We start from the raw sequence: 26,187 nt of genomic DNA on the forward strand, positions 1-26,187 counted from the left end.
GGCCCCTCCCTGCGCACCGCGTCCGCGAGGCAGGGGACAGCGGCGCCTCACCTCTGACCCCGAGACGCCCTGGCTGGGGCCCCTCGGCCGAGGTGCGGGGGCGTGGTGCCCCGAGGGTGCTTTCCCGGCCGTGAAACTGAGCGACCTGGACAGGCAGCGACGCGTCGGGGCAGGGGCTCATCCTGTGAATGCCAGCCCGCCCGGTCACGGTGGGGTCCTCATGCACCCTCCGTCCAGATCCATCCCCATCCCTCAGGTACCTTCTGAGGGCCAGAGACTGACCCTGCCTCAGCGATGATTGCTGACATCGAGCTTCCAAAAAAGGCTCAGCACTTCGCTGTCCCTCACAAAGGGCACCCCAGTCCCCTCCTTGAACATGATGGAAACGCTCCTCATTCACATGCTGTTTGCCTGCCCCATTTTTCTCTTCTGACTTTCTGCAGAACACCTGGTCCCACTCACCCATTCCACTTTTCCTCAAGCAGCTTCCTGTTAGGGTCCCTCAGGTGTCTTGCCCAGTTCTTAGCGTGGATGCGCTTGGCAACCACTGCTATGTTCTGCAGATAGCTGCATGTCCCAGTGCACTGCCTTGTTGTAGTCTCTGCAGCCTAACTCCTGACTCTTTGACAGGATGGGTCCTGACACTGAGAAATGGGGTCGCTGGCCTCGTCTCTACAGACCTGAGCTGAGGTGGGTGTGAGGACAGCACTAGCGAACCCTACCTCAACTTCCTCCTGGAGGCCAGAGCATCCTGGGAACATCAGGCTACTGAAGAATAGGAGTGGAGGCGGGGAACCCCTTCCTGGGTCATTTGCTTCTCTGGGGACCCAGGCCTTTGCTGGATTGGGGAGCTGCCTCTGGCTCGTGACAGGCACTCCCCACCAGCTCTATTTTAGGCCCAGGAGAGGTGAGAAGGCGATTTCCCAGGAGGCGGCTGACATCAATGCTGTGAACGAGGTGACTCCCTCCCTTTCAGCCACCTGCCACTCCAGACCCAGATGCTCAGCAGGGCTAAGCTCTACTCTGAAGCCATCTGGAAAACATCTTCTAGGGAGCCCGGGGAGAGGGTCCTACTATGATATGACGGTGGTCTCTTGAAACCCATAAGTACACAGGAGAGAGAGCAATCATGCTTCTTCCCATTTGACAGCTGAGGAAACTGAGGCTCCACAGGACATCTGAGCTTCCTGAAGTCACACAGCTGCTCATCTTGTGAAGTCACAAGGCTGGTCACCTCACCTTGACTCTGTGTGGAAACTAGAGGGAGTGTGTCTATCTGATCCATTCCGTCCCTCCTGGACTCTATCCTGCCTCCCATTGCCACCCCCCCATTTAGTCAGCCCCAGATGACTTGGTCCTTGTCCTGCCCCACCTGTGCCACTCCAGTCAGCTCCAATCAGTTGTGTCTCCAAAAGGACTAGTAGAGTGTCATTCCAGTGGAGGGCTCTGGTCCTTGGGGACTGGGTCCTGATGCACGCATATCCTAGGCCAGTCAGTCAATCCTGTGGCCCACACCCCCTTCACAGGACCTAGTCCCATCACATTTGTTGTCCTGATTCCTTTGGCTTCCTACTGCAGACACCTTTCCAGTCCCGAGTGACACCATCCTAGTGGCACTGGCCAGTTCTAGTGGGGACTCAACCTGGCCTCCACAGCCCCTTGTCCTTGGTTATCTGGTGGGAGCAGGTTCCACTGAGTCATGTAATTGTTGAACCCATGGCCCAGCCCCTCAGGTCCTGTTACCCCCATCCTGCACTCCCTTTCAGATCTGCTACACCCCTCCCCAAGCAATTCACTTCAATCCTGCCACCTCTCCTCTTCCTTGAGGTCAGGGACCATGTCCTCAGCTGGGGGCTCCCTGAGGGCAGCTACCGTTTCTCTCTTTAAATGGGGTGATCACAAGAGTAGGGACTGTGTCTCCTCCATCAGACTATGATCAGAGCAGGAACTGTATCTCCTCCATCAGACCTGGTCTTTGATAACAAGGTCTATTTACTTCTTAGACTGGGACTCCTGAGAATAGAATCTAAGTCTCCCCCTTAAACAGAGGCTACTCTGGGTGTCCTATCCCATCCCACAGCTATGGTTAGCCCCTTATCCAGATTCTCCCAGGAGGCCATTAGCCAGTTTCTGCTGTCTGGATTCAGAGTGAACTCTGGAGAAGTCTCTCTCAGGTGCCCCCCACCTCAAGGAGGTCTGTCTGGGCAACTTCAGATCTGGGCCTGGGGCTTCCTTTACTCTTCAGCTCTTTCTGCCCTTCAGTCAATTCTTTCCTCAATTTTTCCTGCCCGAGGAGCCAAGCTGAGCTGATTCAAGGCCAAGACCCAGTCCTGGCAGCTGCAGGTAAGGGAGGGGGTCGGCAGGCCCTAACCCTGGGGCCACACAGTGGGCAGTGCTTCTTGCCAGCGTGTCCAGGCCCGGTGCCCAGTCTGTGAAGCCTGCAGCAGAAACTGTGCCGGTAAAGTGGGTAGGACTGAGGGTTCCAGACAACCAGGTTGGGCCCCAACCTTGGCTCCCACTTTTCTGGATGTGTGATCTCAACCTGAGCCTCAGTTTCCTCATGTGTGAAATGAGGGCTAGAGATACCCTCCCCCATAATTGCATTGTGAGATGAGCAAGCTGATGAACAGAAAGCACTCAGATCTGTGGTGTCTGGTGTGCAGAAGGGGCTCACTTGGCCTGCCTGCATTGTCAGTGTGGCTTTTACAAAATCTTTAAACCGTATTATGTTGTTGAGAGTATACACAGCAAAACATACATCATTTGAACAGCTGCTGTGTGTACAATTAGGGTAGTGACATCGATTCCATTCTCTGAATTATACAACCATTCCCACTTTCCTTTGCTGAGCGCTCCTCCCTCATGAATTCCAATCTAACCCCCAAGGATTCCAGTCCCACCTTCCCAGTTGCTGCTGACAATTGAAGGAGCTCTGGTGGTACAGTGGTTAAAGCTCTCAGCCGCTCAGTAAAAGGTTGGCCGTTGGAATCCACCAGCTGCTCTGTGAAATCGAAGTGTGGTAGTCCACATCTGTAAGGATTTACAGCATTGGAAATTCTATGGGGAATTACCTGAGGGTCCTAAGGGTCACTATGAAAAGGAACACCAGGGTTGTCAATGTGATCTCATAGAGTTAGTCCTTAAAAAATATCATGCTGGAGGCAGACGTTTTTCACTAAACTATAGTTTGGTTTGTTGGTTTTGGGTTTGTTGCATGTGTGTGTGTATGTGTGTGTTATTTTGTTATTATTAATTTTAATGAAAATTTAGAGATTTTGGATTTCCATTCATTCATTGTTGCACTTTTCTCCCTGTCCACCCCTCCCTTCCAGTTCGTCCTTCTCTTTGAAAAGTAAAAGAAAAATTCTTTCATTGTTATACAATCCCTACCCCCAAGTCCACTCCACTATGCAGCCTTCGTTCTGGACTTCTGTCATGACAATAGTACCTAATCATATATACCTTTTAAACTGTTCTCTCTTGGGGGAGCTCTGGTGGCCTAGTGGTAAGGAGCTGCAACTACAATCTCAGAGGCACATGGTTCAAATCCACCAGATGCTCTTCCAGGGAAGGAGGGACAATCTTCTCCTGTACCAGTCAGATCTGATTTGACAGTACACTCACACAAAAATAATAAAATAAAAATTAAAAACAAAACAAAAACCTGTTCTCTCTCATCTGTTTCAATGCAGTATACATAATTTATCCCATCTTTCTCAGTCTCCACACCACCACCACCCGAACCGCTATGTCAGTCCCATTTTATGACAGTGGCACTATGAAATATTTGTCATTTTGTTACCGAGATATTTCACTCAGTATAATGTCCTCCAGGCTCATCCATTTTGAATAATATTTCATTGGCTCCTTGTTTTTCAATGCAGCATAGTATTCCATTGTGTGAATAGACCACAGCTGCTCTATCCATTTGTTTGTTGATCGGCACTTAGGTTGTTTCCAACTCTTTGCTATTGTGAACAAAGCCACGATAAACATGGGTGTGCATATATCTGCTTTGGTGGTATTGTTTTGTTTTAAGAAGACTTCAGGGGAGCTCTGGTGGCCTAGTGGCAAGGAGCTGCAACTACAATCCCAGAGGCACACGGTTCAAATCCACAAAATGCTCTGCCGGGGAAGGAGGGACAATCTCCTCCTGTACCAGTCAGATCTGATTTGACGGTACACGCACACAAAGATAATAAAATTGAAAAAAAAAAACTTCAGGAGATATTCTTAATTTAAGGTTCAAAGATTATCTCATGGTAGCAGTCTCAGGGGTTCACCCAGCCTCCCAGGCTCCAGAAAATCTTGAAAGTCCACAAGTATTTGAAATTCTGTTCTACACTTTCTCCCTTTTGATCAGAATTTTTCAAAGGGATCTTTGATCACAATGTTCAGTAACAGTTAGCTGGGCAGCATCCATTCCTTCTGAGGTCATAGGAAGGGAGGCTGTTACTCATGGAGGCGACTGGCACACACTGACATCCTCCTCTTACTCCTGCCCCTCCTCCTTCCTCTGTTGCTGCAGGTGAGTAGACTAACCATTGTGCTTTTGAGGGCCACCTGCAAGGTTTTAAGACCCCTGACACTAGCTAATGAAGTAGGAACCAGAACTAAAGCATCAGACATGTTATTAGGCCAATTAACTGGGATGTTCCATGAAACCATGATCTTTAACCTCTAAACAGAAGAACCAAACCTCATGATGGCTGGTTGTATATGAGCAGACCCAGCAATTACTTCTTTTTTGGGTCACTGTTGTTAAGTATATCACAACTTTTGCCAGTTTCACTTTTTACAGGTGGTAATTGGCAGGGCACCCTACCCTAAATCAGCATGATTTTTCCATCACCCTTAACTTCCCTTTTTCTTCCTTCCTCCTGCCCCTGATAGTCACTAATAAACTTTGGTCTCTATGAATTTGCAGTATTTTGTTTTTCTCTTTTACATTAGTGCTGCTGGTTGGGTGTCATCGAGATGATTCTGACTCATGGGACAAGAGGCGGCACTGCTGGTCCTGAGCCATCCCCACCATTGTCGCATGTGTGAGCTCCCTGCTGCAGTCTCTGTGTCAGTCCGTGTCCTTGAGGGTCTTCCCTGTGTCCACTGACCTGTTTTACCAAACACATTGCCGTCTCCTGGGGCTGGTCCCCTCCTGATAACAAGTCCAAAGGACCTGGGATGAAATCTTGACATCCTTGCTTTTGAAGAAAGAGTAGTTTAGCTACGTACCTCCCTTTCTCTGAAGCTCTCCTTCCCAGAGCATAATAGCCTTCTCTGTAGAGTGAGCTCACCTGGTAACATGCCCAAAGTCCTTCCTCTCAAGAGCATTCCGGCTGTACTTCTTCCAAAACAGATTTGTTGGTTCCTCTGGCAGCCAATGGTATAGTCAATATTCTTTGCCAATGCCATAATTCAAAGGTATCAGTATAAGGTACAAGTGAGGTCATAACAATATTCGTTCTTTTGTGACTGACTTTATTTCATATCAGTGTTGCTTTTAAAGTGCTGAGGAGGAAAACCAGCTCCCTGCTTGGGTCCCAAGTGAGGCGAGGCTCTGCTGCCTCGATGACATGATATTGTGGGGTGGGTCAAAAAATGCCAAACACATTGCCATCAAATCAGAGCAGGCTCATGGCTGACCCCTCAGCAGGTTTTCAGAGGTTGTAAATTACACAGGAGTCCGCTCTTTGCCCCTCAGAGCGAGTGGAGGATTTGAACTGCCAGAGAGAGGTGCCAGCTTGGGGTTAGCAGTGCAGCTTCTTATGGTTCGTGGTGGGATGGGCAGCAGGGGAAATCCCCACAACACGGGGGATCCCACTTTCTCCCAGGCCCTCCCCAGAGCCAGTCCTTTCTAAGAGGAGAAAGCTGCTATTCTCATTTTAGGGTTCTTCAGGGAACCCCCCTGCTCCTCCCTCTCCAGCTCCCCACTCCCAGCCTCACTCCAGGGAGGAGCTGGAGACACCTGGGGTGCCAGGATCTTTGAGGTTCCTAGGGCACAGATATCATCCTGTCAGTGGCCCAACAGACTGTGGGGGTTGTGGGAGCTATCTTTACCCCTTAGGAGATTTATCTAGCAATTTATACTGGAGATGAGGATGTAGGTCACAGAAGGTGGGAGAGTGAGCAGTAAAAATAAATTTTTCAAGTGTCCTAGAGGAAGACCATACAGGTGTGAGTTCATGAATTCCTGTTTGTTCCAGTCTTAAACCATGCAAAACCAAACCCAATTCATTATCAAGTATTATCACCTCCATTTTTAAAAAAATTTATTTTATTATTTTGCGTGTGTGCACCATCAAATAAGAACCGACTGGTACAGGGGGAGATTGCCCCTCCTGCTCCAGCTGAGCATCTGGTGGACTTGAACCATGTACCTCTGGGATTGCAGTGCAGCTTCTTGCCACTAGGCCACCAGAGCTCCCTTATCACCTCCATTTTTCAGATTAAAAAAAAATCCAAGTTTCAGGAGTTTGCCAAAAGTCACAGTGTTAAGTGGCAGTGGAGATTTGAACTCAGGCCCTGAGGTTTTCCACTCCAGGATTCCTGGAGAATATGGAATTTGGGCCTGGAAGGAGGAGGCATTCCTGGGATGAGAACATTCAGGAGAAACACTGGAGGCTGGATTATGTATGTGGTCTAGACAGGTAGACTGGTCTAACTGGTAGACTCTGGTGGAAAGTGGCAGAGAGAATGAGGAGAATGGGTGGGTGTGGGGATGAGGCACATTCAGAAGGGACCTTGGACTGTTGGATGTGGCTCTGGGAGTGGATTTCAGTGGTGGGAGCTGGAGAAAGTGGAGAACTGAAGAATGACAAAGTGGAGAGAGAGCCAGGGCTTCCACCTCAGGGATGAATTCTTACATATGTTACATTTGCTGAGCTACCAGGATGGGGATGGACGCAAGCTTCTTGGAGTTTGTGGTAAGACATTTGAAACCATCGCATCTGAATTCCTCTTTTACAACTGAGGGAGCTGAGGCCCACAGTAGAGCAGTAATGGGTCCTGCTCCAAGTCACAATGAGAGTTCAGGTAAATTATCTCCTTTCCACCCAGGGCAGGTTTCCCAGCTCCACATGCCCTCCGTGTTAGCTTTCAGAAGGGGGCCAGCGGAGGAGCTACTTATTCAGGTCACATCTTCAGAAAAGTGAAAGAAACAGTGAGAAGAGGATTCCAAGATCCCAAGACTGAATCTTGGGGGAGGCAGTTAGGGCTGGAAGGTTCTTCAGGGTCTGGGAGCTGATTCAGGGTAGGCACTTACAGCATCAGATGAATGAATGAGTGTGAGGGAGACAAAGGAAAAGAGATTGACTGGGGCAAGGGGTGGAAGGAGTGCAGGCTAACAACAGGTCCAAGGGGGCCAGATTTCACGATGTACCAGATGCTTCAGCCAGAAGGGAGGAGAGAGCCTGAACCTGGTAATTAGCAGATTTTCCAGTGACCTTGGAACGGACAGTCCCAGTGCAGTTTCCAAACAGCAGCCTCTACAGAGATGAGGAAGGGAAGGAAGAAGAGCAGGGAGGCAGTGGGTGAATGTGGACCGAGGAAGCAGCAAAGACCAGACGGTGCCTCCTTCAAGGATGAAGTTGTGTTGGTTTCGGGCAGAGGGAAGTAGAGAATCCGAGCGGAAAAACTGACAAGGCTTGTAGGGGTGGGCTGAGAGTACCCGATGGTGTGACTGAGGAAGGACAGGCTTCCTTGGAAGAAGAACAAAGAGTAGGAAGACGCTGAAGGGAAAGTGACGGCAGGATGAGGCAGTGCCTGGTGAGTCCCGAGCCAAGGTCCTCTGCAGAGGGAGGGGGTGAAAGTGGAGCTGGGACTCAGAAGGAGGTTTCAACAACCCCCCCATGCCAGCAAGTCCTGAGGGGCTTAATGTACGTCAGCCATGCGCACCTGTAGTGGGCTAGGTCTCAGGTGCTCTAGGGTCCCCTCTCCCTCTCGCTTGAAACACACAGCCTGACAGAACTGTCCAAGGTCACGGCCTTGGTGCAAGGAGAGTCATGACCTGGGCAGGGGAAGAAGAGGCCACCTGTGAGGGGTTGGAAAGGAAGGTGCCAAGTGGTGATGAGGGGACTGGAGCAGGGCTGGAGGTCACCCAGGAAGTAACATCAAAGCCACTGTCAGGCACTTAATGTTGCTGCCGAGGGCGACAGCGGTATGGGGAGATGTTGGGGTGTTGGGGACTCAGTCTGGCAGGTCAGCATGCTCAGTGAGCATGCTCGGGCAGCAGACGTCTGAGGAAGGGCAGCACTGTGGAAACAGAGGGGACAGAGCCCAGAGCCAGACACGGGGCCTGAGGAAGGAATGCAGCAACCCCTCACACAACCACCAAGCAGGTGGCGGACTAGGCAGGAGGCACTCACACAGCTTTTCTGGTCTGTAGAAGCCTGGGGGGTCTGCTCCGCTCCCTCGGGGCCCTCACCTCCGCCATGGTCACTAGAGGGCAGGTCATGGACTGGACATACACATGACAGCCCCTCTTTTGCAGTTTATTACAAACAAGTTTATTTACATCCCTGAACAAAGATTGATTGTAAAATTTCACGGGAACGGCCTTAAAATGGTGAACATGACCTCTAAGGCGGCTGTACATTCTATTTCCAAACTAACAACTCAGGTCCTCAGCGCAGCTAGGCCCCCTCCTTCCTCCCAAATGAGACACAGAATAGCACCAGGCTTCTGGCAGCTTCAGCATTTAAAGAGACAAACACACAGGCAGAGAGGGGTGAGAAGAACCACAGTCCACACTGAAATAAAAGAACAAAAATGTGGCCAAAGAATCAATAGCAAAGCCATTTCTGCTTCCAGATTAATGGTGTGGCTAAAATAAGTGGGGGGAGGTCCCTGGGGAGGGTGGGAGATGCACAAGTTGGCAGGTGAAACCCTGACCCTGAAGAGCAGAAGGCAGGGGCAGGCAGCCCGGGCTGAGGAAGTAAAGAGCTGAAAGGGGTCCCCAGAGGGGGCTCTGACTAGCTCCTAAGCTGGGGGCCAGAGCTGGGCCCCACTAAGTAATGGGGGGAGAGCTGTAAGTGCCACAGCCGGGCCCCTCCTCTGCTTCATATGTTCCTGAGAAGCTGTGCGTGGGGGGCTGGGGGAGGGGATACACACACAGAGGCCTTTAGAAAGCAACAGAGCCACAGGCTTGCGGGAAAGGAGGCTGGGGCCGGGGGAGGACACCAACAACTCAGCCTGGACGCTGGAGAGGCCAGTGTCATGGGGGACTGGGCCACCAGGCCAGGCCAGGGCCAAACCACTGTGGGTGCTGTCTGCTCAGGAGCATGGCTGAAGAGGGAAGCAAAACCCCTAGCCCACCTCTTGGGATCGTAACCAAAGGTGTGCCTACCCTGTGGGGAACAGCGAGAGTGACCACTGTCGACTCGTTCTCCGAGAGCAGACCTGGGCTCTTCTGGCTCCCGACATGAACCTGGGGCTCCGCTTCTGGCAGCCTTGGCTGGGACGCAGGACTCAGTGAGGTGTAACCCATGTCTGTGGCCCTCAAGCACAGAGCCTGGCTGGCCAGGGACTCACAGGAGCACTTCTCTGCCAGCACTGGGCTGGGCTGGTCCAGATGGAGGCCAAGGAGACAGGCGATTGGAGAGGTTGGTGTCCTACAACTACTGGGAGCAGCTGGTCCCACCACTGGTGGGCGGGCAGTGAGGGAGAGGTGGATGGCTCTCTAAAGCCCCTGAAGGGGGCTCTGTGCAGACAGCTGAGTGCAGGGGGACAGCTGCCAGGCCCAGAGCTGTGGGGCTGCAAGGGGGCGGGTCAGCCTCCTGAGGGACAGGGCTGGGGGCTACCTGCTCAGGGTCTTCCAATCCTGGGAGCCATCCTCCCCCAGCCCAGGGGGGCTGTGTGGCCCAGAACTCTGTTGACCTGTCTGTGGGCTGCAAAGGAGAGGAGTCTGGGAGAGAGAGACACGTCTGTGGGTGACATAAAGGCAGGAGGGTGGCCAGGGGCTTGGGCTTGTGGCCTGATAGGGGAAGAGAAGGGAGCTGGAAGTCACAGGTAGTCTGGGTGCTGCAGGGTCCAGGGGTTCTCAGCACCAAGGATGCAGCCTGTGGCTGGACGCTCCCTGACCTCCTCTCATCACTGCCACTGGGAGATGAAACCTTCCGCCTGTGGCCAACTAGAGCCAAGTCTAGGCCAGAGGAGGGGTCTGTGAGACCAGAACTGGTCAGCAGATACTGGCAAACAGGGCTCCTGGACTCCAGGGTTCCTGGAGAGTCCCCAAAAGCATCCACTGGCCCCTGAAACTTCTGGCAGCTTGCTACTGTGAACACGTCATCGGTCCCTGCAGACTCAGCTGGTGACTTCTTACTGCTCACTGTTCCATTCTGCCCTGGGGACCCCGGGGCCTGGTAGTTGTCTTTCTCCAGACAGAGACTGTCACAAGCAGAAGCGAAGAAGCCTGGCCTTCTGTGGAGATAAATATCCAGTGAGCCACAGGCCTCAACTCCAGAGTGGGCTGCAGGACGGGGTCCTTCCAGGCCAAGGCTGAGGGCAGGGACGGAGCGGGGGGAGAGGCGCACACAGAGCCACTTCGGAGTTTTGATGGGTGGAGAGAAAAGCTGTCTACTCAGTGTCCTGAGAAAGGCCTGCCCTTTGAGTCTGACCCCACCGCCGCCAGCAGTGCTCTCTCTGTCTCTCTTGGCTCTGTGGCCTGTGGTTGGAGCTGGCCAGAGGGACAGCTGGAAGCTCTTCCATTTAATGACTTCACAGAGGAAGCCATGCCCTTTAGCAGCTGGAGAAAGCAGCCCAGAGTGTGGCTGCCCAAGGGGTGCCCGGAAGTGGAGATGTGGGGTGAGAGGTGAAGCCATAACCCCAGCTGGGAAAGGTGGACTGCAGGGGGCTCAGAGGGCCCGAGAACGCCTACCAAAGTCAATGCAATCCTTCCCTCTGGGGAGAAAGCCTAATGGGGAGCAAAGACCTTGTTCTTCACTCAGCGTGGAGAACAGTAGGACTCGGAGCACATGATAAGAGATACAGGCCCGGGAGCCATATGGCTGACCTGCTCCCCACTCCTGTTTTGTTAGTGCTTTGAGTCAGGGAAGACCAACCCGGTCCCAGCCTGGCCCTAGTCAGCTGGAGCAAAACAAACAGGATGGAGGATAGAGGGGATGGAGAGGAAAAAGCAACAAGAAAAATGCCACAGTCTGGTCCCCACTTATGTCAGTCTGAGTGTTACTTCCCATGTAGAGATGGCAAGAGGGGAGTGGACTGAGCCTGCCGCAGGGGTGCTCACCTGGGGGCCTGGGGAGCGATGTCTGTGCAGCTGTGGTTGAGCTGGGCGATGATGCGATCGACTTCTGCATATGGATGGGCTTCCAGGGCAAAGCGCCTGTGCTGGACACTCTCGAGATGCTGCCAGGTGAGAAGCGTACAGAGCATCAGACAAGGGAGATAAACAGACCTCCCAGTCTGGCTCCATTCACTGGAGGGCATGGCCAAGCCATAATGACGACCCTTGTCAGGAAGGTTCATCAAGTGGCTGGTCCCATGCGCTTGTCCGAGGCAGGCCAGGCATTCAGAACAGTCCGGGGAGAGACGCTCGATGGGGAAGGGGCTTACCACGTGGAGCTCCTCGAAGGCCTCCTGGCAGCACTCACAGTACCCTCTCTTTCTCCTGGGCACAGTGCCGACGGTCGACTGTGGCCTGGGTTCTCGAGCCTTAGGTTCTCTGGAGAGGGTACAGGGTTAAAAGGAGTGGTCATTCCCGAGGACCCCAGAGGCTGGCAGAAGGAGCTGCTTTGGCAGGGCCTGTGGCCTTGACAGAAAGCTCCCAAGCCAAGATAGGATCAAGATGCCCAAGGGGTCAGGAAGGCATCTGTCTGATGGCAAGAGAGGCAAGGAGGAAAGTGGGGCCCCTGTGAGTACCCTGTCCCATCCCTGTCCTTTCCTCACCCACACATCAAACCACAGGGTGGGCAGCAGGGGCAGAGGCAAAAATTCTTTTTAAGAATTAGAGCCCTTTGCCCATTCTCAACTCATATTCCCCTGACCTTCAGGAAGAGAGGGCAAAGCTCCCCATGGCAGCTGGGGGACAGTTCTGCCCTCACCTCCTCCACCCTGAACACACCGCCTCCTTGGCAATATCCACTCTGTTCAGCCTGTGACCTCCTCACGCCAGCTCATCCCTTGCACAGCTGCCACCTTTCACTGAGGACTTGCCATCTGAACCTCAGCCCCATGCTTCGGCAGGGCATTGCTATCTGGCTGTCCTAGCAAATCCAAGTCCAAAACATTCCCTTTAAGGATTTTCTAAGTTTGCCTTAAAACCCAGAAAATGTACAGAAAAGCTGGAAGTTCAATTACACACAATTTTTTAAAACCTGCATGGCAAGAAACTTACCAAGTGAAGTGTCTCCTTTTTTTTAAAAAAATTTTTTAAATTTTGTTATTTTTGTGTGTGTGTACCGTCAAATCAGATCTGACTGGTACAGGAGGAGATTGTCCCTCCTTCCCCGGCAGAGCATCTGGTGGATTTGAACCATGCACCTCTGGGATTGTAGTTGCAGCTCCTTGCCACTAGGCCACCAGAGCTCCCCTTAAAGTATCTCTTTTAAGGCAGAGGACAAACTGGACTGGAGCTCGGGTGAGGAAGGGAGTTCTACAACTAGTAACACAAAGGGTTAATTTCCCTAATACATGAAAGGCTGCTCTTAATCAAATCAGTAAGAAACTGATCAATTACCCAACAGAGAAATGGGCAAAAGATATGATGTATGTTCCCATAAATCAAACATGAGGACAAACTTGACTTCATCAGAATAGGGAAAATGTAAAACTACTAGTAAAACAGTTTATAATCTATCAGAATGGCAGACGTTAACAAGCCTGACAGCAACAAGGAAGGAGTCGGCAAGCAGCTCCCACAGTGCACCCAGACCATAAACTGGTATAACCTCCGCTGACAAGAACCGGGCTACATCTGGGTATCATGTTGAATATTTCCTGCCTTTAGAAATTAATTCCACAGGTTAACCTGGATAATGTTAAGATTATTCATTGCAGTAGTGTTTAAAATAAGACTGGAAATAACCCAAGCCTCCCTCAAGAAAAGACTGGCTCAAAATCTGGTCAATCCATCATAGGACAGGATTCCCATAAAAAGGAATAATGCTCTTCAGATACAAATTGGGAACTAAACTATGTTGAGTGCAGATGCTGCACAATGAATATTAGGGTACTCTAGTTCTACAAAGGAACAGAGAAGCGGTATATATATACATATGTGTGTGTGCTCATATATACATATATTTGTGTGTGTGTGTGTATATTTGTGCTCATATATACATATATTTGTGTGTGTGTATATATTTGTGCTCATATATACATATGTGTGTGTATATATTTGTGTGTGTGTATATATATATATTTGTGCTCATATGTACATATATTTGTGTGTGTATATATATTTGTGTGTGTGTATATATATATTTGTGCTCATATATACATATATTTGTGTGTGTGTGTATATTTCCCCTATAACTCTCAAATCATGTATACTACTGTCCAAAACACACTAAATTTTAAAAAATTAAACACTTGCTTATAAACAGATTTTTATACACACACACCTGCCAAGCCCTACTGCTCCACACTTGAGCCAGTCCCCCCGAAAAGCTCTTCCACATCAGATTCATTACTGCCCTTGTCTTGACCTCTGTGACCCTAAGGTCACCCCAGGCTGAACCCCCTCTGCTGGCTCTAAGCCCAGACATTCTCTGGAGGCATTGGTAAATTCATCCCAGCTTGTTCCCCACTTCTTCTCCACTCTGTTCACTGTTAGTAGAACCTACAAACCCTCCTTAACCTCGAACTCTGGTTTAGAGCGCTGTCCTGCTCTACTCTCCTGGTCTGTGAACTATCAGAAAAGGTCTGAGGTACACCTAGTCCACTGCCCCAACAACCAAGTTGCATTACTTTTCCACTTTGGTCAGGGAGCTTTCATCACTAGAACAGGAACATCAACAAACTTATAAGCTTCCTTGGGTCACACAAAGTGGCATGTCCCACCAGACCTTAACTCTTCATTCTTCCTAACATTTAGCCCAAAGGATCTCAAAGAATCTCCTGGAAAGCGAGTGAGAACAGAGCTTGTGGGGCTCCAGTCAGGTGTTCTGCAGGTCTGGAGAGGAGTCTAAGAACCTGCACTTTTAACTGGACCCCGTGGACTGTAAGGGGTAGTGGTCTACAGATGCACATTTGAGGGTAAAATCTACTGTCCTTCTGGACACTTAAATTCTTCAACAGGGCTGAAGAACCTCAAATAAAAGGGACGAATACTTGTCTCTTCTCTCGGCTAACTTCCCAGAATAGACCTTGCCTAAGGAACTAACACATGGCCACTTCCAAATCTGACCAGCAGGTCCCCAACGGGAAGGCCTTTGGCCCATAACTAGTTGCTGGTGCTCAGGAACCAGAAAGACCCACCTGGTGTGGTGCGAGCTGCCCGAGGTCGTTGTGGCCTCAAAGGGACTTGCATCTTTGGGTCCCAGAAAAGAAATTTCAGGAAAGGATTTAAATTGATGGTGGAAAGGACGAAACTTCCTGAAACACAGAAAACTTTCACTTTGACAGCAGTGGGGGAGGGAAACGCTGAGAAGAGGGGGCTAATTCCAATCCTGGCAACAAAGTCAACCTCATCTCTACATGTTTTTATTTCTAAAGCAAAGCTCTCATCAATATTAGTAGGTTAAGCTAACACTAGGCTTTCCAAAGCCTGCTCACTCTCACAGCCTCGTCGGAATCTCCTAACCACTCACTGGAGGGTGGAACGGGTGACACTCTCCTATTTCAGAGAAAAGGAAGTGGAGTGTGAAGTGTGACCCGCTCAAGGGCTCACGAGCAGCCCAGACCAGACAGCTCCCTCCAGCCTGAGTTCTCATCTTCTCATTTTGCTTTTTGACCCTAAAACCACCTCTGAGGATTCTAGGCTGGAAGAGGCTAAATGGAAACATGTTTACCACTTAGGAGCAAGGATGAATTTTTGCTCTAGGCTGGTGTTTCTGTTCAGAACATCCCCCCAGAGATAAATAAACAGAGGGGAGACGCACAGTGGAGTCTGGATAGATAAACTTACATTGAGGGGTTCTGGCAATTTATCTCAAGCTACTCACATTTTTTTTTAAAAAAAAATATTTTATTATTTTGTGTGTGTGTGCTGTCAAATCAGATCTGACTGGTACAGAAGACTGCCCCTTCTTCTCCAGCAGAGCATCTGGTGGAGTTGAACTGCGTACCTCTGTGATTGCAGTGTAGTTTCTTGCCACTAGGCCACCAGAGCTCCCTTCAAGTTACTCACATTTAAGAAAGTTCCGGAGCTACACTTGTGATTTGTGGATACTCAGTGAACCCCAATTAGATCAGCGCCAGGAAATGGTGTTTGATTGCAAAGGCCAGTGCTCTGTGGGAGTGTGGGCCTTGGTTTCCTGGGTGGCCTCAGAGGGGAATTAACAAATGAGGCTTCTAGGACCAAGGAGGAGGTACCTTCACCCTCTGACACCCTTTCTTCCTCCTCAATTTTATTTTGCTATTACATACTATCAAGTCAGGACTACCCATAGCTGACCCGCCAGTGGGTTTTCAGAGGCAGTTAATGACATGAAATGAGACTTCCTATCTTTCTCCAGTAGAGCAGCTGGAGGATTCGAACCAGGCGCCTTTGGGTTGGCTATGTAGCTCTTTCCCATTCGGCTACCAGAACACCCTTGTTTCCATTTAAAATAAGGCTTGAAAGTTGAGGTAAGGCTAATGGGCCTACAAGAGCACCTGCTTCAACAAAACAGCAAGAATCACAAGCAACTTCAGCTCCGCTTGGTTCACCTCTTGTCTACAACGCCTGCGACATCTCAGCAAGTACTCCGACTCTCCATGACTGCACTGCTGTGTGTGGCCGTCACTGGGGCACTAACAGACTCTCACCTGCTGCATACAGCCCATGATGACTTGCATTTAACTGACGGTGTTAAAGGACACGTGCCCCACCCCACTGTAAGTGAGAAGGAAGCACGACAGCACCTTTCCGCCAGCTCCTGGGCCTTCAAAGCCAACTCCCCACTGTCTGCAGGAGCTGGGAAAGATTACGCTCCCCGGGAGGACACATGTCCACATGCCCCGGGCTTAAGAACACAGAGCGGATTCTAGACTTTCTGAAGGGCTAATTTTCTACTTTGAGTTGATTCTAGACACAAACTTTTTTTTTTTTAATTTTTCTTTTCTTGTTGTCCGACTGGCACAGGAGGAGATTGCTCCTCCTGCTCCAGCAGAGTTTCTGGTGGATTTGAACTGCACACCTTTGGGATTACAGTGCAGTTTCTTTGCCCCTAGGCCACCAGAGCTCCCTTAGACACAAACTTCTGATGACACAAACTTCTGGAAGATGTGGTCACAACCCAGGGAGACAATTGGTTATCAAGTTAACATCACTAATGTGGCCCTCTTGCTCTAGGTAAGATGGGACCATTATAGTGGACAGAAGACAAAGTGGAGAAGGTATTAAGCAGGGCAGTGAGGACACTGAGATTCTAGCCGTGGACTAAAACGCATTAGCAAGGTAGTTGGACAAGTCTTTTCATTTCTCCGCACTCAGTTTTCCCCACCGGGGAGCACACGGACACTCCTCAGGCTGTTTCTCTCTCAGGGCCAGCATGAGAGAACACAAGCAGGGCAACAGCTTTCTGAGGCCAAACAGAAAGTTTCCCCTGAGCACAGAGGAATGATGAGACCACCCTCACTTCCGCCAGGACAATTCCTCTGACGGTCCTAGCACTGACTGGGCCCAGTAACAATCTGACATGAGATGTCAGCACGCCCAGGAGAAATGGGGGGCAAATGAGCCTGGATGGAGATCAGGAATTCACCACAGCAGGGCATTCAAAGAAAGGTCAGCCTCTGACTCATCTCCAAGAGGATCAACTCTGTTTCACCACTTTCAGAGGTGTCTGTGGGGGATTTCTCTATGAGAGCGGGACAAAGTGGCTTCGAGGCAGGGGACAGTGAAGAACTGAGGAGCTCCATGTCCTTGAATACCTTTTCTCCTCCACTGCAGGCCTTGGCAGCGAGGGGAGAAAGGACATGCCACTTACCTGCTCTTATCTTCAATTTTGAGGAATGGTGCCTTCAGCCTGGCCACTGGAAGGGGAAGATGCACACATCAGCCATGCCTGCCCTGACGCAGGGTCTGTACTATACGTATAGCAAGTGCTCAGAGACATGAGGCTCTGTCAAAGCCCACGAGAACACACACCACCCCAAGCTGAGCCTTTCCCTTTGGCAGAGATGAGGCACCCTCTCCCATCTCCTCCAGCCCTGACCCCTGGGGACGGAAAAAATCCACTGCTGAGGGTGAGGCTGCAGGGTGCCTGGGGCCCTAGGTGAGCCATTCCTCATGTAGGTGAGATCTGGAATCTGGTAACTGACCAAGGATGATGCCACTACCAGGAGAAACCTGGCTGGCTGAGAGAAACCTGACTCCTGCTGGTTTCTGCTAAAAGCAAGGCTGGAGTTGTCAGTGCCAAAAAGCCCCAGGTTCTTTCTAGATCTTTGCTCCCGGTGTCTCAGAGAACATTCATCAGACAGAATTCTCTATGAGGGTCCTGGTGAGAGGGCCTTTGGGGAGAGCAGAGAGGAAGTGAGATAAAGAGGGTTGAGTGATCCCAGCATAGGATGGGAGGAAAATATCAAAGCGAAACCTGGTTCCTGAAACAGAACAAAAAACCAAAATTGGGCAAAGGGGTGGAAGGAGGACAAATCTGAAATCAATCAATCAAGAGATCCACTTCTTCCTGGAAGTTATCTGTACAGATTACAAAACATTATAGATGTTTAGAATTGCTTCTATCTATCCCTCTACACTGATCAGGGTGTCCAAGAAAGGACCAATGAGGCAGTGTGGGAGTCTGGCAGATTTGACAGCCACCAAATCCCACAGAGGCTGGCAGCTCTGAGTCCCCAGCAAACAACTAAAAAATCAGCGTTTCTCCTTGGACAGCAGCAGTACCATTAATTACTTTTTTTGGGTGATTTCTTGTCTTTCTAATTAACTGAGACAGTGATTAAAACCAATTCCCCCACAGACTTCCGAGCATTTCAAGCATGAGAGCGGTGCCAAGTGACTTTCCTCAGCTCCCGCTTGTGCACTAGAAATGCCATTTAAAGAGCATCTTTGAGAGAAACAGGCAGAGAGAGAAACTCTCCTGCCGCCCAAGACGAGCCACTGAGTCCAAGCTTGTCGATCTGCCGCTTTTCAGCATCAGGGAGTTTGGCATTTCTGAAAACAGTAGGCAGCTGTCAAACTGCCCACCCAAAACTGGTTCTGCATCTGAAGAGAAAGGATGCATTTAACTTTAGCCGATGCTCAGGAATAGCCAGAGGACATGGGGCCAAAGTGAGTGCAGGGGCCTTGGCCAGAAAGGAGAAGCCCTGGTCCAACAGCTCTGACTCTTGGACATACCGCTCTCGCCCCAGAAACCTGTGGCCCAGGTCCTGGAACCATGAGGGAGCCACACAACCTGGACTCACTTCCTGCCGCAGAGAACTGAGCAGATGCTGCCACAGAGGGAAGTGTTTAGGGAGGAGGGACCGCAATTAGGAAAGGAGAAGCTACCATACTGACCTTTCCGCATTCTTGACTCTTTTGCTGGACCGGTTCCCTAAATGGAAGAGGAAAATAGGTTAAGGATGTGAGGGAGCCATGGGGGCCAAGGAGCAGGCCTGGGAAGGCCGAGCAGCCAAGTGTCTGCCCCACTTTGCCTCCTGCTCTAGGGAGGCCTGCAGAGCCGACTCTCAGGCCTAAACTGGAGCAGACCTGAGCCCATGGCTCCTTACACCCACCACCCCCTGCCTTCCCAGGGCTGGGGTGAGTGGGGAGCACTTCGGATCTGGCCTGGCAGACCGTGTACACTTGACTCTCTGAAGGGAGCACAGTATGGTGCAAAGCACAAAGTCTCAGGAGTCTCGCAGACCAAGTGGTGACTGGATGTGTGTCATGTTCACTTAGCTCACAGATGTGGCATAAAGTGGACCATGTCAAAGACCAGAGCCCATAGAGTAGACTAGGGCGTGCTAATGGCAACTCTTGTTCTCCTGGCATTTTCCAGGTCAGCCTACAAGACAAGGATGGAGATGAGAGGCAATAGATGCTAATAGAAAGGAGAAGGGTATCACAGTTGGAAAAGTCGAGAGCCAGCAAAAAAGAGGTAGAACCTCAAAAAGGAGGATCAACACAGTGGCTGCAATACTGGGTTTAAGCCTGATGTAGGACTCAACTCATTGCTGTCAGGTCAGATCTGACTCTGTCCAGTAGTCACAAATTGAACAGAAGTCTGCCTGTCTCTCTCTATGGGAGCTGCTGGTGTATTCGAACTACCAGAGGTGCCACCTTTGGACTAGTAGCCGAAGTCCCTAAGGACAAGGACACTAGAGCTCCCTAGTGTCGCAGTAGGCAGTGCTCTATTCTTTTTGTACATGGGGTCGTTAGGAGTCAGAACGGCACCTAACACTACAACCACCTTTGGTTGTTGGACCCTGCTGGTCAAAAGTAACATGGTAAGTCAGGGACAAGCAAAACAGGTGTTAAAACCAAATGAAACAAAATTAAAAGCCAGTTAAATGGTGGTGGTAGGGGGAGTGATAAGATCTGTGAATCCATGGCTGCCTCGATATATGGTCCCAAACAGGTTCCAGATTCTACACCAGGGCAAAGACTACCCAAAGCAGGTACCTACATCACTTGTGGATCAGCAGGTTACATCCAGAACTCCTTCCAAGAGACTCTCAAGTATTTTCAAAACAGATTACTAAGTGGAAAACACAAAGCAGAAATGCTGGGCATTTGCATAAAAGGGTGGAAATTTATGATTTGTTTGCTTGCATAAATGCATAAAGTCCTGAAAGAAGACCTGAGAAAATGTTCACAGTTTATTGCAGGAATGGAACTTAGTGGTTGGGGAACAGATGCCGGGAAAGGAAAAGACCTTTGCATTTGGAACAACGCAAATCTATTTATCAGCAGCAGAAGTAAAAACCCAAATCTCTGTGAGCAGAGGCTGCAGAGAGAAGGAAGTGCTGGAGGCCAAGCATTCCACCTGGTTCGGGTGTGGTTTGCTAGTCTTCCTGGATGCCAGGCCTGGGAGGATCTACAGGACTTTATCATTCTTCAGATTCAGATCTGGGTGAAGAACCATGGCTTTAAATCATCCTGGGCTCTCTTTGATGTGATACAGAATTTTTATCTAGCAAGGGAGTGAAAAGTCAAATGATTGTGAATGATGGCAGTTTGAATGAGTTGAAAGCATAAAACTGCTACAACCTGCAGACTCATCCCCAGGCCATGGATGGTCCCTAGAAGGGCAGCTCAGCCATCAGGCCATGAGCATTTATGGTTTCTTTCTAGGCCAGGGCTACCCACAGGCAATGCATGGCCCAGGCCCTGGGGGATTGGACAAGAGGAGGTTTCCAGGAACATAAGACAAAAAAGGGCAACAGAAAGCTGTGGATGACAGGGATGAGGTAACTGAGAGGCTGTCCTCCTTAAACCTTTTTTTGGGATAGCCAGGAAGAGGTGGGTCACAGGATTTTATCAAGGTTGTCCCAGTGAGAACCACTGATTTCTATTCCATTCAGCCAGATGACCTACCTTCTTCAGCTCTTGCTTCCTTGCGCACAAAGCACCAAGAGCCAGCTGCTGCACGTGCACCATCATTTCTGTAGAGAGCACACAGCGCTGTGACTGAAAGCTTCCAGTTTGGTCCTCACCCAGCACACACTCTGTTTGGGGCACAGGGACAGACCGTGCGCACCAGATCCTACTAGACTTGACTGCCATCTTCTGGTTACACAGCACCTCTGCACCTCTGATAACAGTAGAAAGGATGGATCTTAAGTTCCTCAAACAGCCCGCACTGGCTTCAGGTCTTTTGACTTACACAGGGCTGTACTCTCCTGCTGAAGAGCTGTTTCAGTACAGTCTAAGCCACAGGAGGAACTAATCTGGTGGACCTCAGGTGGACTCCCCAGTCCCACAGAGGAAGGCAGTTTTGACTATGTTAGAAAAGGCAAATTTTCACCAGATGTTCTGCTGGAGAAGGAGGGACAATCTCCTCCTGTACTAGTCAGATCCAATTTGACGATAAACACACAAAAATAATAAAATAAAATTTAAATTTTTTTTTTTAAAAAAGGCAAATTTTCCAGAAAGATGAAGTCCTTGGTGCCAGACCACAAGCTTCCTTTACGACCTCCCTCTCCCCATCCCTCCTGCGGACCTAAGTACTAATGGGTAGGGTGACACCTATCCCAATTGTTCCAGCCCCCAGTAATGGATTAAGGAAAATCCCAGACTCAGAGTGGAAGGGCATTCTCAGGCATTCGGACAACCAGTGGAGCCAGGAGAATTCATGCAGTAAGGATTGTTGTTGTTGTTGTTGTTATGTGCCGTTGAGTCGCTTGCGACTCATAGCGACCCTATGTACAACAGCCCTAAACTCCGCTCTGTCCTGTGCCAATCGCACTGTCTCTGACACTCCCATCCCAGTCACTGAATCAATCCACCTCATAGAGGGCCTTCCTCTCCTGCGCTGTCCCTCCACCCTCCCAAGCATGATGTCCCTCTCCAAGGACCGGTCTCTCCTCACAACATGTCCAAAGTATGTTAGACGGAGCCTCAGAATCCTTGCCTCCAAGGAGCTACCCGGTTTAACCCTTTCCAGGACAAATCTGTTTTCCTAGCAGTCCATGGAATTCTCAATACTCTTCTCCAGCACCACAGTTCAAAGGCATCAATTCTCCTTCTATCATCCTTGGTCATTGTCCAACTCTTGGATGCATAACAAGTGATTGCGAAGACCATGGCCTGTATCAGACGCACCTTAGTGTGTGTGCAGTAAGGATTAAGCAAGGTAATTCTAAGCAGAGTAAGGACAATGACAAAGGGATTATTTCCTAATTTGTAAAATGGGACCAGCTGGAGGAGAGCTCTTGTGGAGACCGTAGGACACACATCCAGGTGTTTATGTGGTCTGCTATTGTTCATACTTTTTTCCCACATCTTCCCACCTTTGTGGACCAGTATATTAACTAAGCACTCTAGCTCCCAGCTCCGTGAAGCTTTCCCAAATCCCAGCTCTCCCTGATGCCCAGGGGGCCCAGGGCAGAAACAGTACCATCCACGTGCAGAATCTTCACTCCCCAAGAGCGGGCATTGGCCAGGAGGCTGCTGCCACTCCCAGTGCCTCTGCCGCCGCTGCTCCCCTAGAATGACAAAGCAGGGTCAGGCACAAGACTCTCCAAGGTCTCAACACTACGGGGACAGGGTGTTCTGGCTTTGGGGAGCTCAGTCATCACTGTATGCTAAGGGAAGTCAGGCAGGGAAGAGAGACAAGAGGATATCTTGTCCTGGCTCGTGCTGCTAATTGGCCTGAATGTTTTTCTCTGGCCATTGTGAAAGTAGGAAGGCACATAAGCCCTTAAGAAGGCTGTTTGTTCGGTGAGAACAGCACTCAGTGCACAGCAAATATACTATAAACACCAGTGATCATTATCACAACAGGGGGAATGCTGGCTGCAAACTTTTCCTGTCCTGCTGCCTCAATCTGGAAGTACTGCCGTCCCTCACCAGCCCATGCACCTGTCTTAATGGTACTTTAATCACACCTCTCAACTCATAAGTCTCTTTAACTCCTTCTCCAGCCACTTAACTATAATGGCCCTGGAGTCTAACAGCTTCTTGTAAAAGGTGTACAAAATCTGCCTTATGTGAAAAGCAGACGTTAACCCACAACATTACTCTGAAGTCCTCATGGAGCCTCTGGTGTTAGAAACATCAGGAGTCAAATCCTGGCTGTACCAATTACTACCTGGGTGACGCTGGTCCAGTTACTTAATGTCACTGGACGTCTACTTCCTCATCTTCAAGAAGATAGTAATACTGCATATCCATCTCACAGTGTGTGCAATTCATGTTAGCACTTTGGAAAAACCACAGAGGAGGGGCCCGTGAGGAGATGCCTCGCTCCACGCTGCTGCCCTGGCTCACCTGGTTTCTGATGGCCTTTTGCAGCAGCTCTTTCCCTCTGCTCATTGGCACCTGATAGGAAGACAATATAGTCATGATGCATGCTACAGGGCTGTGCACAGATATTCATACAGGTGCTAGTGAAAATGTTTTCGGGTTATGTTCCCCACAAAGTAGTGAACAGTTACAGCGAAGAAACGGCAGAAATGAGAACCGTTAAAGGGCAGAGGCTAAGTCACCCATCAAGCCAAGTCACACTCAGGGAGTACCCAGGGTAGCGGGACCCTGGTGGAGTGAAGCGTTCTAAATTCCTCCAGAGCAATTGCTCCAAGTGTTCTAAGTCCTCTTGCTAAGAGCCCTTGTGCTCTTGGGGGGAAAACACACAGCAAATGTTTCTTTTAGAAAAGGGTTGGGTTTTATCCCCCTCCTTGGAACTGTTGCCCTTCACCACAATGCCAATAATACAGGTTTATGAATATTTTTATTCTTTGCCAAAGTAAAGCAAAACCAGGAATGTTAATGTAGCGGAAAAGATGCAGAGGAGTCTAAGTCAAAGACACAGCATGTGCATAGTCCAGACTATTGGCCTTCCACATGTGAGAGCAAGGGGGAGAGGAATCATTGCCTCCACGGGCTCTCCTGCCCAAGAGACCAGGCCAACACCACCAAGCCTTCTCTCGGCACAAAAGACTCTACTGTCTTTGAATCTCTTGACTCTGAAGTCACTTAAAAGAGAAGATACATCATAAAAGTGCTAAGATTGGATAGCATGTTATTTAGGTGTTTATGTCCAGAGCTTTGAAAAATATTTTCAGTACCTGATTTACATGAGCTTTTAAAACCACATTAAGCTACAGTCAGACACTGTCTAAGAGGGTTCACCAAGGCCCATTTCTTTTGTTTACAGAGCACAGCTTTCCATCTCCCGCAGGTTCTTACCAAGTCCACAGGCTTCTGTGAGGGTGTGGCAGGGCTGCCTTCTGGGTTGGCTGAGGATGGTGTTTCTCCCACTCTGACCTCGCTGGGGTTGGGGCAGCTTCTGTGGCTTGTCCTATTGCTCTCTGTCTTCACCTCCCTTCGACTGGACACGATGTAACTCACTTCTTTGCTCAGAAAACCCTCAATTACCTGAAACCAGATCACAGAGATGGCTAAAAACCAAAAGGCAGACATAGAATTGTCAATATCAAGAGGCTGGGGAAGGAAATCTTGGCTGCCAGAAGCTCTAGAATCAATATCTTTAAATAGACCAAATGCAACATCATATCAAGCCTCCAGGAAAACAACCTAAGAAGTGAAAGGGGAAAGAAAGTTTTGTGTTTCCAAAACAGCTGCTTCTGCTCTGACAGCAAAAAGCTTTGAGTTATTTGACCAGTCTGTGTTTAAATAGAGCAAAACCACACATGATTAACTGGCATGTGTTAAAGCCACCAGTTTTTGGTGTAACAGTACAAGGCTACTCTGATACTACATACATTATCCTGACCACACGTCAAAAAGCAGCCTGAAAAGTGAAAACAAGGGCTTAGGCTCCCGTAGTACTCAGCTGAGCAGGAATCGGCTCACTGCTAGACTCAGAAGACCTGACTCATCTTTGCATCTCAAGAACCAATATGATGCCTGCAGCATGACACTTAACTCATGTTTGTGGATAAAAGATAGACAATGGCAAGCTGGTAAACAGTCAACAATTGACTCTCAACACTTGCTCTGTAGCATTTGCTGGTTTCTTGGGGTAAGTAATCCTCTATGACTGGTCTCCAGCTGCCAACACTATATGTGGAATTGGGAAGAGATGCTAACAATTGGCTGTCATGAACCAAAACCAACCAGTTCTAGCTCACCACAGAAAATAAGGGTGAATGAGACCTAGGAAGCGTGACTGGATGGGAAACTTGACACTTATGTTTAAAAAATTAAATCCTTAAAGTTATGGCTTCAAGCACCTTAACAAGAAAAAGGTAAACAACCCAATCACAAAATGGGCACAGGCTATGAACAGACACTACACCAAAGAAGATATTCAGATGGAAACAAAAACATTAAGAAATGTTCAAAGTCCTGGACTGCAATCCAAGTGGTGCACAGTTCGAATCCACCAGAGGCTCTGCTGGAAAAGGAGGAAAAATCTCCTCCTGTACCAGTCAGATCTGATTTGACAGTATGCACCAAAAAAAAAAAATAATAAATAAATAAATGTTCAAAGTCCCTAGCTCTCAGAGGGATGCAAATCAAGACAAATGAGATAGCATCTCACCCCATCAACAATAGCAAAGTTCAACAGAGCAGCAAACAACAAATGCTGATGTTGTGGAGAGACTGGAACTCTTACTCACTGCTGATGGGAATGTAAAATGGTACAGCCATCTTGAAAGTGGTCTGGTGCTTTCTCAAAAAGTTGGAAACAGAAATACCATTTGATCCAGTAATTCCACTACTGGGAATATACCCTAAAGAAACCAGAGCCACAACTCAAACAGATGTATGTACACTCATGTTTATTGCTGCATTATTCATAAGAGCAAAAAGATAGAAGCAACCCAAGTTCCTATCAACAAACACATGGGTAGGAAAAACTATGGTACATTCACACAATGGAATATTATGCAGCATCGTAAAACAATGAACTCATAAAACATTATACAACATGGGTGATCCTGGAGGACATAATGCTGAGTGTATTTCTGACACAAAAGGACAAACACTGCATAACACCGCTGTTATTAAATAGGACAGATGGGGAAGTGGGGAAAGAATGGGAAGAGTGGATAACGAACACTGCATTACAACAGATAAAGAGAAGAAATGTCCCAAAAAAATATATGATTAGGTATTATATGTAGGACAACAATCTGAAACAAGGGGTGTATTGTGTGAGAAAACAAGCAACAATGAAAAGAAATGTATTTTTTTTTAAAAAAAAGCAAAAGCTTAAAGGGAGCTCTGGTGGCCTAGTGGCAAGAAGCTGCACTGCAATCCCAGAGGCACGTGGTTCAAATGCACCAGATACTCTGCTGGAGGAGAAACAGTCTTCTCCTGTACCAGTCAGATCCAATTTGAGGTTATACACAGACAGACAGAAAGACAGATACAGACACAGACACACACACACACACTCGAAAAATAAAAAGCCTTGTTGTTGTTATGTGCCATCGAGTCGCCTGCGACTCATA

The 26,187-nt window shown here is 49.1% G+C and overlaps 1 protein-coding gene across 1 annotated transcript in view; it reads right to left on the bottom strand.

Annotated features, from left to right (window-relative positions):
* Window positions 1–8,184: 8,184 nt before the first annotated feature.
* Window positions 8,185–26,187, bottom strand: part of DBF4B (DBF4 homolog B (S. cerevisiae)) — a 31,457-nt gene continuing 13,454 nt past the window's right edge. The window contains exons 3-14 of the mRNA XM_006897882.1: window positions 23,954–24,142; window positions 23,036–23,086; window positions 22,164–22,251; window positions 20,639–20,706; window positions 18,617–18,653; window positions 17,088–17,133; window positions 14,434–14,550; window positions 11,569–11,677; window positions 11,243–11,361; window positions 10,272–10,416; window positions 9,344–9,559; window positions 8,185–8,250 (exon numbers count right to left, since the gene is read on the bottom strand). Coding sequence (XP_006897944.1) covers window positions 8,185–8,250; window positions 9,344–9,559; window positions 10,272–10,416; window positions 11,243–11,361; window positions 11,569–11,677; window positions 14,434–14,550; window positions 17,088–17,133; window positions 18,617–18,653; window positions 20,639–20,706; window positions 22,164–22,251; window positions 23,036–23,086; window positions 23,954–24,142 — 1,251 coding nt within the window. The remainder of the gene's footprint in view (window positions 8,251–9,343; window positions 9,560–10,271; window positions 10,417–11,242; window positions 11,362–11,568; window positions 11,678–14,433; window positions 14,551–17,087; window positions 17,134–18,616; window positions 18,654–20,638; window positions 20,707–22,163; window positions 22,252–23,035; window positions 23,087–23,953; window positions 24,143–26,187) is intronic.

The sequence above is a fragment of the Elephantulus edwardii genome, unplaced genomic scaffold (assembly GCF_000299155.1).
Source record: "Elephantulus edwardii isolate Elephantulus edwardi_28Jun2011 unplaced genomic scaffold, EleEdw1.0 scaffold00216, whole genome shotgun sequence".
NCBI lineage: Eukaryota > Metazoa > Chordata > Mammalia > Macroscelidea > Macroscelididae > Elephantulus > Elephantulus edwardii.